The sequence below is a fragment of the Gadus morhua genome, chromosome 15 (genome assembly GCF_902167405.1).
Source record: "Gadus morhua chromosome 15, gadMor3.0, whole genome shotgun sequence".
Lineage (NCBI taxonomy): Eukaryota > Metazoa > Chordata > Actinopteri > Gadiformes > Gadidae > Gadus > Gadus morhua.
In genome coordinates, this window is record NC_044062.1 from 20830351 (window position 1) to 20846040 (window position 15690).

Below are 15690 nucleotides of genomic sequence, written 5' to 3' on the forward strand. Positions count from 1 at the left end.
TTTATACTGCCATCTATTTGTATATATGCTGCTATTTATTTATAATATGGACAATAATTGATGTATTGGTTTGTTTATTGTATTGGACTCGGAAAGGAGTAAATAAACTGTTGATTGCTTGAGCAAAATATCAACACATACACTGAAAAATTCTCAAAGATTATTTATTTCTTTATTTTTCTCTTTCCCTCATTCGCTCCAACAAGAGGAGGAATCTTTCTTCCCTCTCTCTTGCATCCCTGTCCCTCCTCTCCTCCATCTCTCTCGCCTGCAGCTCCCTCCGCTCCTCTGCATCACGTCTCTCTCTGTCTCTTCGCTCCTCCCTCTCACCCAGCTGTCTCCTAAAGGTGCGGCCACACCAGACGCTTATCTCGCGTACTTTTTACGCGAGATACGCGCGTAAAATGTTGCTTGACCATTTTGTGTCAAAAATGGTCGCATACGCGCAATACGCGCTATACGCGCTATACGCGCCTACGTCACTCGCCTAGATGAGCCCGCCAAAAACTCCCCCCCCCCCGCTATTTTCTTTTGTTCTGAAACATGGCTGATATCGGCACCATCGCTGCGCTTTATTTGCTGTGGGAGTCCGAGGAGCGTCGCAAACGCAAACGCCGTCGTGTTTGGGTGCACAACATCCTCCGGAGACGGCTACACCACTTGCTCCAAGAACTCCACCTGGATGACGGCCGGTTTCAGCGGTACTTTCGACTGAGTCGGGCCCAGTTCGATGACCTGCTAGCCCGGGTTGGTGCCAGGATCTCCCGTCAGGACACCAACTACAGGCGCTCCATATCAGCTGCGGAGCGCCTGTCTGTCTGTCTCCGGTAAGTTGCGGTTTCATAGCCTAATTACTCTATAACAATCAGCACATTCTGTAGTCAAAAACTATATACATAACGGGAGAGAAATTGTTCGGGGGCGTGTTCCGATAGTGCATACCCATTTATTCAAGCATCGTGCACTATGCTCAACTAAGAACGGGGGAGCATAGGCCATTGTGACATCAGTCAATATTCATTGGGTTAAATTCAACACAAGTCAAACGAAAGCGTGCTGACAACATGGTGATAAAGCAGTTTGCTTTGCACATCTGTTTCCCCTCTTGCACCTACCTGCTATGCATTTCCTGTCAATGCTCCACCCAGTGTTTCAACAGTGTTTTTATTTATTATCTATGGTTTCAACCTAAACGCAAATCTTCATATACATGCATGTCACCAGAGTTTTATATAAACAAAATAAATAAATGCATCATGGCTCCAAAATATTCATTCTTGACCTCCTTGTCATGTTTTTGAAAGTAAAATAAGCTGATGCAAATCCACTGTAAACACTAGTCAAGACATATACCTGTGCAGTGATATCAGTGAGATAATTGGCCTACATATTTGGTATACAACAAAAATTCTCAATGAGGCTAAAATAAATTATTCATGTGTTGCAGATTCCTGGCTACTGGCGATTCGTTCCGGACGATAGCCACCAGCTTCCGGGTCGGGTCCTCCACCGTGGCTTCCATCGTGTCCGATGGGGTGACGGCTATATGGGACTGCCTGGTGGAGGAGTTCATGGCTGTGCCCACTACCGAGGACTGGAGGGTGATTGCGCAGCAGTTCGAGGAGCAGTGGAACTTCCCTCTCTGTTGCGGTGCCATCGATGGGAAGCATGTTGTTCTGAAGGCCCCTGCGAACTCCGGTTCGCAGTTCTTCAACTACAAGGGAACATTTTCCATTGTTCTCTTGGCAGTTGTCGACGCAGACAAGTGCTTCCGCATCATCGATGTGGGGGGCTATGGGAGAACCAGTGATGGAGGAATTCTGGCCAACTCGGTGTTTGGTCAGGCCCTCCGAGCTGGCGATCTCAAGCTCCCTGCTGACAGAGTACTGTCAGCGGCTGCGCAGAGAGGACCCCTGCCTCATGTGTTTGTAGCGGACGAGGCCTTTCCGCTACGGACCAACCTCATGAGGCCATTCCCCGGACGCATCCTCCCCCGAGAGCGGCGCGTGTTCAACTACCGACTGTCCCGGGCTCGGTTGGTGGTTGAGAACGCCTTCGGCATCCTCTCCTCCCAGTGGCGGATCTACCGGAGGGTCATCGAGGTCCGTCCTGAGCTGGCGGAGAGATGCGTCAAGGCCACCTGTGTGCTCCACAACCTCCTCCGCAGAACAGCACCAACAGCAGAAGTGAGAGATTGCCTCCCTGTTGGTGTGGTGTTGCCTCTGCCAGGGCTGGGGAGAGTGGCTGCCAACAACGCCGGGAGAGAGGCCATCCGGATCCGCGAGACCTTCACCTCCTACTTCTCTGCAGAAGGGACCGTCTCGTGGCATGACACCATCGTATAGTGCAGTGCACAACAACCCCAAAACGGCTCTTTTAAGAGCCACCCACACAAAACAAAAGGGATTCCTTCATTATTATTAAATTGTTTTTAAAATTGTTCAATTAAGTAGTGTTATTAAAAATGTATATTTGTGTCCATGCATGCTAGAACTTAAAATCATATATTGAGAGAAGAGTTGTGAGAAATATTTTATTTAAAAAATAATTATAAAAGTATAAATAATAAAAATAACATAGAACAATATAATATAAACAGAACAGAACAATAACAAATGAACAGTTAACAGTGACATCAGCCTAGTTCTTTCCCTGGAGAGATTGTCACCACCACTAGCTAATAAGCTTAAATAGGTTCCAATTGAACGGTGAAATTAGATTGGTCAAATATGACTTTACGGATTTGGAATTTAACGTACTCCAGTACTTCAGGTGGCAATCTATCCAGGGAAGGAACTAGGCCCATGGCAAAGTGCTCATTCCCAGAAAGGGGGGTAGGGGTAGGCACAGAATTATGCCTCTGCAGGGCCTGGAGGATGGCTGTCTGGACAGTATTCCCCTCCGGTACCCTGGCTGCTCTCTTCCTCTTCGTCGCTGTATGGAATGTAAAACACCATCATTTGTAAGTTAGTGCAATACTTCACAAGTGAAAAGCCTGTTGAACATGCATGCGTGTTTGGTTTGAAGTGTTGTAACTTTAACTTATAGTAGTAATTAGGGCTGTCAAATGAACGCGTTCATTTCGATTAATTAATCAGGGGAGTATCAAGAAGTTACGAGAGAGAGATGGGAGAGAAACGAACGGTAGGCTATACAGCTGTTTATAAACGAGCATAAAAGTGTCGTATAGGTATGCGATTAATTTAGATGAATTAATCACAGAGCCTGTAATTAATTTGATCAATTTTTTAAATTGCTTGACGGCACTAGTAGTAATCCATAAACCGTCTTCTTATCAGTTAAAGCTTAAACGGTTAGCCATAAACATAGTTGAACCCCTGAAATTAATGCTATACATCTTTGTCCTGTACATACCGCCCTGTGGTCTTGGGGCAGGGGCAGCCTCAGGGACAGGTACATGGGAAGGGCCAACGGCAGGGACAGGAGCAGGAGCAGCATCAGCGTCCTCTACATCAGACTCACTGCTGGGCTGGTCTATGTTATTGAGAAAGAAGACTTGTTTTTTTTTTGCTTGGATGATATATATCTATATTGCACATTAAAGATAGACAGAATCGTGCCGCACTGTAAATCGTTCCTGTGGCCATAATACAGAAGCTGTACGTGTCTTCACTTGTCAACAAACCTGTATTGTGCGATGCTGCTGCCTGCTCAAGCTCCTCATCTTCTCCTGCCCCTGACAGTGGAGTCTCTGGAGCCCCGTCCCCCTCAACCTCCTCTGCCCCCAGAGGTAAATTGCTGCTGGTCTCCCTCGGGGTGACAAAGGGGTCGAGGAAGGACAGGACCCTAGCAAATCTCCACGTGTCCACTCTCCCTGCCGCTGACACGCTCTTTTTTCCCTCCTTTTCATTCTTTTTGTATCTCATGTACCTGTCCCTGAGTGACTTCCACCTCCTGCGACATACGTCCACTGACAAGAACATATATACATATTAAGTTGTGTAACCTGACAAGCGGGACAGTCTGTTGTAGTAGTATCACTTAATATTACTGCTAACTGGTGCTACCGCTAACCGGCGCTAACTTTTTTCATAGTAGAACACAACTGATAGCTGAAGCCAAGCAAAATACCCACACACATTATTCACTGATCTTACCAGGAACGCCAATATCCTCTGCCACGTCGACCCACGCCCTCTCTGTTTTGTTCCTGTCCCTGTACGACACCATCGTGGTGTCGTACAGGACAGGACGGCCGCACACGGCGACGATGATATGTTGATCGACCTCCATTTCTGTTCGTGTAGTGTCTGTAGTGTTGATCAGCAGAGAAATAGTCCGCCAAGACGTTGAGGTTGCTTAGTAACCAGAGACTCTGTCCATGCAAGTGAACGGAGCGTTCCCTCTTCGTCATAACTATCAAACCAAACATCCTTCACATTCACCGAGTGAACATTATGAAAGTAAAATGCACATTTCTCGCTAGAAATGTTTCCATAAAAGCATTTAATGGCGTAACTATGTTACTATTTCCACACAGAAAAAAGAAAGATGTCAGCCGTATGCTTCTGTCCAAGCTCACTACTCTCTGCCAGTGACGTCGGGTCAAGCTCAACGCTGATTGGGCAATGCGTGTCTCGTCAGACGCGTATCTCGCGTACTTCGTGTAAAAAGTTCAATTTTTTGAACTCTTCTGAAATGTATGCGATATACGCGCGTATAGCGCGTAAATATACGCGCCACATGCGCGCGTAAAATGTTGCTTAATATGCGTAATACGCGCGTAAACCAATGGTTCCCTATGGAGAAAATGGCGATTTCATACGCGAAGTACGCGAGATACGCGTCTGGTGTGGCCGCACCTTAAGCCTCTCCTCCTGCTCTCTAGCCTCTCTCTCTCTCCAGGTCCTGCCGCTCCCTTCTCTCCCTGAGCTCCCTCAACCCTGTAACGGCACCTGACGAGTGCCTTTTATTTGGTGGCGGGGTGATGGTGTCATCTGCTGAGGTGCATGGCACCGAGGACGGGGTGGCCACAGCGGCGCCCTGGCCGGAGGAAGAGATCACTACCGGGGGTGAGATGGATGGTTTCTGTCCAAGAATACCGTCCATCTCACTGTACCACTTCCATGACGCCGCTGTGGCCTTCCCGTCCTCAGTGCCAACCCCCGACTGGGGCTTGCGCAAGTCCTATGGAACATTACCAAGAAGCATGATATCTTAAAATTATGCAGTCCTAGCACATTTAGCATGATCTTTGATGTAGAAGCACAAAAACGTACTTTGTATTTTGCAGTGAGGTTTTCCCACTTCCTCTTCACCTGCTGGGTGGATATCTTCCCCCCCAGCCCCTTGTCTTTAATAAATTGTCTGCAGAAGAGAGACAAAAACAATGAGCACAGGATAAAACAACAATATTTAACCAAAGTCTTCGAACATATGTTTACTTTTATGTACTCAAAGCCATCCTTCGCCGATTTCTTCCGTGAATAGCATTGCATTAGCTGCCCGCCAGGCTATAAACTGGCGGGTGTCCTTGTCAGTCCCTGCGTCCAAGCAAATAATGACAAATCAGATATTCAGCCAAAGTAATTCATTGGTGAGTTTATTGACTACCAGTTCAAAACATATTGGCACTTGGTACGTTGATATCTCTCCCACTCTCAATTAATATTTTTCTACTCCTTATTGTAATCCCGCCCGACCGCACAATGCCCTTGTTCTTTCGTTATTCCCTTTCGTTATTCCCTCCCCTGATCAATCCCTGAGCTATTTGACACAGGGAAGGAGGGAAGGAGGCACGTAATCTGTGCAAGGCACTCGCGTGCTTGCACAGATGCCGAGACTGTAGTATGAACGCAACACGCATTTAACAATCGTAACCTATCGTTAAGCCATCATATAAACCAACATAAATGTTATATCCACAGCAAACACAAGCTACGATGGACTAACAAAACGGCACTAGTTTACTACCTGAAATTACGTTATTATTGTCGATAGATAGCTGCTAACACGTAGCATTTACCTTAGCCTGAAAAACAGATCAAGGGTTGACCTTACCATGACAAGAAAGACAGCACAGTTTTCATAATGACCGATTAAAGAAACATTTAATACTTGTACTTACATTTCAATGTTGTACTTACATTTCAATGTTTCGAAATTTGCGGGAGCCGCTGTTGGTGGTGTCGGGTCAGCCATCTCTTCTTTGTTTGTTACCAGACTCCGGTTGCATTGTGGGATAGCGTAGTGAGGTCCGTGGTTTACTTTGGCGGTAGTACGCATTCGGAAACGTCTTCCGTACTACAGAATGCATTCTGAGTATTCGGACGCGCTATATTTTTCGCATACTACAAAATGCATACTATATAGTATGCAAGTATGAGTATTCGGATGCAGCCTCTGTCTTCTCCAACTCAAACACGCGCCTTTTCCCGTCAAGTGGGCATGGCCTATGTGACGTAATAGCTCCGCCCCTGTCTAAAGGTGGTGCCATCTGTGGCTGGAGTAGTTATTGCAGCTTAAGTGTTCGATCCTGCTTCCTAGTGGCTATGTGAGGGTAATGCAGCTTGTGTGTTCGATCCTGCTTCCTAATGGCTATGTGGGAGCAGCTTATGTACTTAAAATACGTAACAGTCATAAAGTATAAATGACAATATGACAATAGATAATAATAACAAGAATAATAATAATTAATTGTATTTGAGGGCGCCTTTCATGACACCAAAGGTCACCATACAATGCATAGATAAAAATATACTTAACAGATAAAAACAGTAACAGTAAAAAAGTATTACATCAATAAAGACAGAAAAACAAGAGACATGAGAATGAAGGATAGAAGGAAAGTGCACGGAACAATGATCATGCACTAATCATAAACCCTAGAACATGCGTCACGGCAAACACTTTGAGAAACTGCTCTACAGTGACAGAAATTCATTAATTATATTCAAATTGCTGTACTTAGATGTAGCCTGACAAAAAAATAGACTAACACTTCACAGCCTCTGGGGGCTCAACAAAGTAAATTAAGAACAGTAGGGCTACCTGCATGAAGCAACTCTGTGCGGACTCCTCTTCTGTCTTCATCCCAGATGACCCTTAACCAGTTGTGGAATTTGCCTTTTGTGGTGTTTGCCAAGGCAAGTGTAATTGAGGACCACTGCTCAGATGTAACATTTACTTAAAATCTATGATCAATAAAGGACCTGAGAACAACATCCCTACCACCAGCTTTTTGCCAAAGGTCTGTAGCTCTTTTTCTCTGGCCTTTTTTGAAGCGGACCATTTTCAGTAAGTCTGACTGCCTTCTTCTTACGAAATTCTATGTGATTTTCCTTCAAGTTCAGGTGCATTATCGCCACCTAATGATGGTAATAATTATTACATATCTTGCTTCCTCCAGCAATGGTGAAACACATATATAGCCTTATACATATGCTATTATGTATCGATATATCTATATACTAGAGCTGTCAAGCGATTAAAATATTTAATCGTGATTAATCGCATTAATGTCATAGTTAACTCACGATTAATCGAAAATTATTTTTATATGCTAAATATCCCTTGATTTTTTTGTCCATTAATTCTTCTCATTTTAATTATCTTATCAACATGGTGAAGTGCATCGGCTTGCCTTGTGCAAATGATTTTTTATTGATAACAACATTGGTATATACTGATCAAAACAGGACGATAAAAAAAAAAGAGCCTATAGTGCAATTAAACGACTGCTTTGAACATAGCAGTCAGGCTACTGCTTCTATGTTTTGAGCCAAAAAAAAAATATATATATATTTTTTAAATAAAACAATTGCGTTAATCGCGCGATAAATTTTTTAACGCCGTTAAAATTGGTTTGCGTTAACGTCGTTAATAACGCGTTTAACTGACAGCTCTACTATATACAGTATATATATAAATAATAGACATACACAAATTGCTGCTTGAAAATATGTGAACCTCTTAGCGTTATTTTATTCATTATTATAATTCTTTATTAAATCAGAACCTGTTTAGTAATACAATTGGATACTGGTTTGGAGTCACTGGGTCACATGACATGGAAGCTATTGAAAGAAATATGATAATTCCTGCATATTAATATTCATATAAAATAGAGGAAACACTAAAATACAATACAAAGGGGTGTGTCTTATTCTTAGGCTTTAGATTTATAATTGGATACTGGTTTGGAGTCACTGGGTCACATGACATGGAAGCTATTGAAAGAAATATGATAATTCCTGCATATTAATATTAATATAAAATAGAGGAAGCACAAAAATACCATGAAAAGCGGTGTGTCTTATTCTTAGGGTTTACTTTTACAATTCACCCTTCGCTTAGCCCCGCCCCCCTTAACTACTGTTGCTACGCCTGACAAGCTTTCGTACCTCTCTCATTAAACTTAATGATGTATGTACCGTTATCTGACGTCCCGAGAGAGATAATAGCTAATTTCTGGAGTTCAGGGGAGATCTCTGAAAGAACAAGGCAAAAGGGGCTTCAGTATGCTTTTGAGGGATACATTCATGACATCTGCGCGAAGTCAGACAATGGGGAAATAAATATTGAGGCCAAAGAATATAGGTCGCAATTGAAAACAGAGACACCTCACTTGCTACTCATTAGCGCTACTACTGGAGGCATCAAGGAGCAGCAATGTTCTTGCACAGCAGGGTAAGTGATTTTCTAATAATTATAAATCGAACAGCTTAAACTGTACATACGTGTTGTTAAATAGCACCAAGACGTCTGATCACTTTGGCAAAGATTAATTCTCCCGCTTTTATTTTTTAGCGCCGCAGGCTACTGCTCACACGTAGTAGGTCTGGTATATGCCTTGGACCTGGCTATATCTAAAGCAAGAGATTATGAGCCGAGCACGTCATCTTGCACAAGCCTACCTCAGCAGTGGCACAAGCCAAAGGGTAGCAAGATCAGGGCTGTACCAATTTCAACTGTAGTTGTGGCTAAAGCTACCGAAAGTCGTAAGCGGCGGCCAATTGATTGTCGCTCTTCAGGAAGCAGGTACTTTGAACATTAGGGATCTAAGGTTTCCAAGTAGGATGCACAACAGACTTCTGCACATGAAAGCCCTACCGTTGCATTGATAGGGAATTGTTTTTCAGGACCGTCTCAGTTACGTCTCAGAGGAGAAAATTGCGCTTCTCAAAAGGCAGACAGGAACACCTATCAGCTACTTGGTGAACAGGCCCCCTATTCACATAACTGTAGGAGGAGAGAAATACTCACTAGGAAGTGGTCTAAGCCAGGTAAATGAATGAGATGAGGCAGTGTATAGTACAGTATATATTCTTTATTTTTCATCATGACCCCCTAGCTGTTCTCCACACAAACCTTAATATTTGATGATGTGTGGCTGAAAGTTAGACAACATACTGACAACATACCATATTTGATTTATGTTCCCAAGCCGAGAAATGGGGATTCTGCCTGACACAATTTTAAAAAAATGTATCTTCGCAATAGCTCTTTCAACATGGACCCTGTGCTTGGCTATTTTTTTTGTCAGATCAACATCTGCATGTGGCATCTGTCTGTTTGCTCTTGCAAAAGGTGGAATGTTAAGTTTCAAGCCAATCTCCTCAACTTCTTTCTCTATTAGGAAACTCTTATCAACCATCAATCCATCTCCTACATTTAGGTAGCCACACTGAACACACCCCTTCAAAACATCAATGATGTTGCTCCTATTGAATATTTCCTTGTCTGAAATGGATCCAGTGAAGAGGGCAGACACATAAATGAGGGCACCTCGTGGATCACATGCCACCAGAGACTTACGGGTGTTTGTAGACTTGTAGGTGGAGTAAGTCTGACTCTGCAACACTAGTGAACTAGGTTTCTCAATTTTAAGTTCTGTAAATTTAGCTGGCATATTCTCTGGAATAACGTCCCTGTGTGGCCAAACAGACAATTTCCCTAGAATTTCAAACATATAGTCCACCCAGGAGTTTATCAAAGTGCTGACACTTTGTAAACGAATCTTGAAGCGGAATGCCAAATCTTTGTGGTCCCAATTTTGTCTAAATTTCATCAGTGTCAGTAACAATTGACTGCGCAGCGTAAGTTTTAAGATCTCATTATCAATCTTTTTATATGTCAGTGGAATGTGTGTTTGTGGTGCATCTGGGTCAGTTGGAATGGAAAACAAATTACACAAGACATTAAACTGGTCATAGGTAAAACCTGTGCAGTATTTGAAATAATCAGGCACATGGCTTATGTTCAATATCTCAGGGTTTAAGTCTGTGCACTTCTGAAGGTGGAGTTCCCTGTCCTTTGCCTCAAGCTTAACCCTCAGACTAATTATCTCCTGCTTTTGTGCAGTTAATGCATCCTGAAGAGTTCTCAATTCCTCTTGGTTGGCTTCACGGCTTGGTTGCAGACTCGGTTCCTCTTGGTTGTCGAGATCTTCTGTTAATGACAAAAATAAAGAGAAATGATTAATGTTTATTATTTTCTTATGTTTTACAGCTTCCTCTCATTGACCCTCCAGGACCATCATCTACTTCATCTACTTCATATAACTTCCCAGATTTCCCTCTGCCAGCACAGCCCTCAAATTATTGTTTTGTGCTGTCTGAGAAAGACATGTGTAGTCTAGATGTCTTAGCAATCACACTATCCCAGTCTGCAGCCCTAGAAAGAGAGACCAGACAACAAGATGCAAATAAAACCTGGCATCTTGCAAGGGCTCCACGACTCACATCAAGTGTATTTAAGTGTATTTGTTCTAGGAGGGCCGACTTCGGTGCTTTGGCTGTTAGGCTCAAGGCCACCTCAGGTAAGCAGACCAAGGCAATGAGGCGAGGGGTAGAACTTGAGCCCGAGGCAGCGCAGAAGTATACAGTAATAACAGGCAATCTAGTTTCCCCTGTCGGCTTTGTGGTTAATCCCAATGCTCCACACCTCGGCACATCCCCAGATAGGAGGGTCAAAGATGGTACAAGCTTTGGCCTTCTTGAAATAAAATGTCCATCAAAGAGCAGCTGCCAAGAATGTCCGTCCCTATCTCCAAAAACAGTCAGATGGTAGTCAAAGGTTAAAGGAGACCCACGCCTACTACTATCAGATAATAGGGCAGCTGGGACTTACAGGCATGCCTTGGTGTGACTTTTTTGTGATGTGTGAGGAGGACTACCATTTACAGAGGATACATTTTGATGTGGAAAAGTGGTGTAACATTAAAAACAATCTAGATTTGTTTTTCTTTAGTTTCTTCCTCCCCATTTAAATTTACCGCTGTTGTTGGTCAAGTCACACTGTAGTGATGTGTCCTCGGTGGAGAATGAGGTGTTCGTTTCCGGCTGGTCACACCTGATTCTGTAAACAATCAGTTGAACACAGGTTTAGTTTAGTTACTTGATTACACAGTTGTTTTCTTGAGGTTATGATCATTTTCTTTCAATAATTAATAAATACATTTCATATGAAGTATGCATGCTGTATTGTGTAATAATTTCACTACCTAATAAAGAACATCGTTTTAAACAGATGTGAGAGCGTCTCATAAGTGACTAGTGAACCTGTAAGTTTGCGTACCTTTTCCGTGGAGACCTCCGGCAACCCCCCTGATGCTCCCGCGTACGAATTGACCCCGGCAGAGCAGCAATGGGATTGGGGAAGTCGTGTGTCGGCTGTCCATTAACAAAATGCTAAAATATATTGAACAGTATGTCAAAGCGAGCCTGCATCTTGTCTCTTATCATTTCATTTTACGTTAAAATGTACGCATTCTAAACAAAGAACCGTAATCATTTGCAAGCAATACTGAGATGAGTTAACTATCCGCTAGCTTAATTACATTATGAGGTGACCATATTTCTGAGATAAAATCCGGGGACATGATCAGTTCAGACATGTAAACACCTGCAAAACAGTGTAATGTTTTAATCTTTGTAAGCGAAAAACGGGGACTGTTACTTATTACATTAGCTTGTCTTCATGTTGGACACTTAACAAAGTGCCAAAATACATTCAACAGTATCTTATAGTCTCTTTTTACGTTAAAATATATGCATTGTGAACAAAGGACCGTAATTATATTCAAGCAATACTGAGATGATTTAGCTCACTTGATAACTTGATAACTTTAGCTTGTTCTTACCTTGGAGCAAATGTAAGTGTTCTTGGTTATCGTCGAGACATTCATCTGTGATTGGGGCCTCCCACACTTTTTGATCCACTCACGGCATTTCTCGTATTGAGTTTTGGGTTTCGGGAATGGAAAAAAAACAACACCACCCTCCAAACTCTTTGGGTATCGGCTGTCCGTTTTGCACAACCCATAGGCACAGTGCTTCGGCATCTTCACTTAGCACAAAAGTTTGTCAGGTCCTCCGCGCTTAGTTACCGTTGCTAAACTACGATTGGCCTAGGGCGGTTTTTGGGCGTGGCTTAGCGAAGGGTCAATTGGATACTGGTTTGGAGTCACTGGGTCACATGACATGGAAGCTATTGAAAGAAATATGATAATTCCTGCATATTAATATTGATATAAAATAGAGTAAGCACTCAAATACCATGAAACGTGGTGTGTCTTATTCTTAGGGTTTGCTTCTACAATTAAATACTGGTTTGGAGTCACTGGCAGGGACGTCCTTATGGGCAGAGGCGCCGCATCCCATTAGGCATACCAGGCAACTGCCTGGGGCCCCGCAATTGTTTGGGGGCCACGGGGGGGGCCCCCTAGAGCCAAAAAATAAATAAAAAATAATCGCTCCACCCCCCCCCCCCCCCCCCCCTTTTCGGATTAAATCATCAAATTAAGGTGGTTTGTTTCCTTGTTTTGTTGTGGTTTGTTTCTCCATTTTTACAAAAATCATTATAAAGTCTTCACCCTATTATCACCCCTCTCATTTGTCATTATTTGGTACAGCCCAAGTCTTACGCTACTGCAGAGCAAAGTAGCAGCCAGGCAGATCGTTGTGAAGCAAGTGCAGACTGCTAGTATCTTAAACTAGCAGTCTAAAGTCAGTTTGTGTGTATCCCGGTCGGTGAAATTAAGAAGTCAGGTTGTCAGGGGAGGAAAGAGAGGAAAGAGAGAGAGGAAAGAGCTCAAAGCGGTCGACAGTTCGTCACCCAGTTTTTTACCAAGAAAGGTATATGCCTTCCTCTACACTTTCCCAAGACTTAGCCTAGCAGCTACCGCTACTGTAGCTAAAATAATTACAGCCTGCACTTGATGATTAAACTGAAAAGATCGTTTGCATTACCATTCACATGATATCCAATAGCCTGCCTATGTACAAAAAGCCTACATTATTTTTACAAGTGGAGCAGACCATTTAATATCTCCTGTATGCAGGCGTTGCCAAGCAACGTGGCCATAGGGTCAACGTCTTTCCTAGGGGTAAATTAACACTTTTTAACCTACACCCTCCAGCCAATCAGAATCAAGTATTCACCCAGACAATGGTATAATTGGAGATAATGCAATGATTAACATTCCATACTGCTTGCCAGCATGATAATAACATTTATGTAAACAGATTTTGAATATTTTGATTGACTGCATTACAATATTAGCAGACATTAAACTAAGGATACTCACATTTTAGCTGACTTTTAAGTTTTAAGTCAGCTAAAATGACAAGTAGTCTGCCCTTAGAATAATAGCTGCTATTTATTGTAGGCTAATGCAGCAAATGAAAACATACAAATACATATTTAGTCATGCCCAGCTCAATCCAATCAAATAGACTGTTGACAACATTGTTTAATATGTTCAGATAATTATGAGACATATTCTGAATTATATGATGTATTTTAGAGTCAGGGCCCTCTTCGAGCCATGATCATCCCACAGAAGAAGCCAGTGAGGTTGAAATAGAAGAAGGGGAGAAGGAGGACAGTCTAAGTAGAAGCAGCACTGTCACAGTCTATTAGCTTATTTCTGTCTATAGTAACTACAACCCAGGTAAATGTGTAACTAAATAGTAACTAACTATCTAGTGTACAAAGTAGCCTAGGTAAGTAGGTAGGTTTATCATGTTGTTATACAGTTGTTATTCATTTTCTTCTGATGATAATGACTACCCAATTTTGACCTAGTCTAACCAAATATTTAATGATTATAAAATGTGAATGAATATATAAAAATGTAGGCTATATATAATTGTATGGGGGGGGGGGGGAATTCATAATTGAATTCTGTCAGGGGGCCCAGAATTCGTAGGGACGTCCCTGGTCACTGGGTCACATGGCATGGAAGCTATTGAAAGAAATATGATAATTCCTGCATATTAATATTCATATAAAATAGAGGAAGCACTAAAATACCATAAAAAGTGTTGTCTTATTCTAACCCAGATAGCAAAAGTCTTATGGGCCAAAACTGGCATGCCATTTTGGTAAAGCTTTGGAATGATGTACGGCCCAAATTTGGCCCAAATTAGGCGCACCAAAAGAAAAACAAAAGGAGACCAAAACCCAGCCAAAGCCAATTTTGGAATACCAAAATGTAGCCAGAAGTATCCCAAAGAGTGGCAAAAATACCCAGAACCTTGCCAAAAAGAAGCCAAAACTGACCCAAAGTGATCCCTAACTGCCCCAAGGGATCCCATAACTGACCCAAAGTGATCCCATAACTGACCCAGTGATCCCATAACTGACCCAAACCTCATAAGTTACATTGTTAATTTATGTTCTATGTGTATAATGCACGAATAATGAAACAAAATAATTGAAAGTAGTATTTTTTTATTAGATTAATCCAAACCAGTTTGCTCCTGGTTTGGAGCCGGCTGGCGTTTTTTCCTCCCTCCCTCCCTATCCCCAGCCCAGTAAAACCATTGCTTAATGGCATCCGCAATCTGCACATCCGTTGCGGTTGAGCAGGATGGATTGCGCCTCACTGCATCTGAAATTGAAGACATACACAAAGAATGTTTGTGTTCGTGATTTTAACAGATATAACTGGATTTAAACAGCAATACTGTAATGCATGCTATAATCTTCATCCCTACGCAAAGTCCCAACTGTAAGCATGCCAATAGATCTCATCAGGTGGGAGATAGGTGCATGCTCTGAGGCTGTGGCTAACCCTGTATGTTGTCTCCCAGAAACATTTCAAAAGTGCTTTGAGCTCAGTTCAGACTGATGGTTTCAGCCTGATAAAATCTGCATAGAGTTATCAGAGACTAGAACAGGATGCTCGTGATGAACAGTTAAAATGCTTACCCATCACTACTGCCTTCAGGTGTAGATTTTCAAATGAAATCTTTCCATTCATCCCCCGCCATGAGATTTTCTTGGCAAGGTCATTTTTGATGGCCTGTTTCAGAATGCGCCACACTGTATCTTTGGCATCAGCTCCGCCTGCCAATCCAAGAGTGATAACCTATAAAAAATAAGAACCAGTAGCATTATTTATCCAAAAGAAAAGTAGCCTACCATTATTTGAATAAATCATTCAGCATTACCCTTAATTATACCACGGTCTGGGGGAATACTCGATTCTGATTTGCTGCAGGGTGTGCATTAACTCCTGATATACGGACACCTGCTAAGTAGTTCCGTCAAATTGTCTGTTCACAGTTCTCAATTAATGCGCTAGCTGGCGTATCGTATCAGCCTGTCTCTTAAATGAGAGCTAAAACGAATTGTGAAAAATGAAGTAAACTGTAATCAGACAACACGTTTATATGCTTTAGACACTAGAGTATCTGTGGTATAAAGGCTGGGGAGAATTTC

At 42.5% G+C, this 15690-nt stretch overlaps 2 protein-coding genes and 1 long non-coding RNA gene across 3 annotated transcripts; 1 reads left to right on the top strand and 2 right to left on the bottom strand.

Moving 5' to 3' along the window:
* Positions 1–416: 416 nt before the first annotated feature.
* LOC115560461 (protein ANTAGONIST OF LIKE HETEROCHROMATIN PROTEIN 1-like) lies at positions 417–2479 on the top strand. Its single transcript, XM_030379891.1, has 2 exons — positions 417–827; positions 1448–2479. Exons 1-2 carry the CDS (start codon positions 544–546, stop codon positions 2343–2345), a joined length of 1182 nt encoding a protein of 393 aa, XP_030235751.1. The 5' UTR covers positions 417–543; the 3' UTR covers positions 2346–2479.
* An 80-nt stretch (positions 2480–2559) lies between these two features.
* LOC115560462 (uncharacterized) lies at positions 2560–4354 on the bottom strand. The gene is made up of 4 exons (XM_030379892.1): positions 4119–4354; positions 3647–3931; positions 3376–3495; positions 2560–2934 (listed from the first exon to the last, which is right to left on the bottom strand). Exons 1-4 carry the CDS (start codon positions 4252–4254, stop codon positions 2687–2689), a joined length of 789 nt encoding a protein of 262 aa, XP_030235752.1. The 5' UTR covers positions 4255–4354; the 3' UTR covers positions 2560–2686.
* A 4915-nt stretch (positions 4355–9269) lies between these two features.
* LOC115560042 (uncharacterized) lies at positions 9270–11468 on the bottom strand. The gene is made up of 2 exons (XR_003979670.1): positions 11237–11468; positions 9270–10410 (listed from the first exon to the last, which is right to left on the bottom strand). It is a non-coding gene; the product is annotated as an uncharacterized LOC115560042 (long non-coding RNA).
* Positions 11469–15690: the final 4222 nt, after the last annotated feature.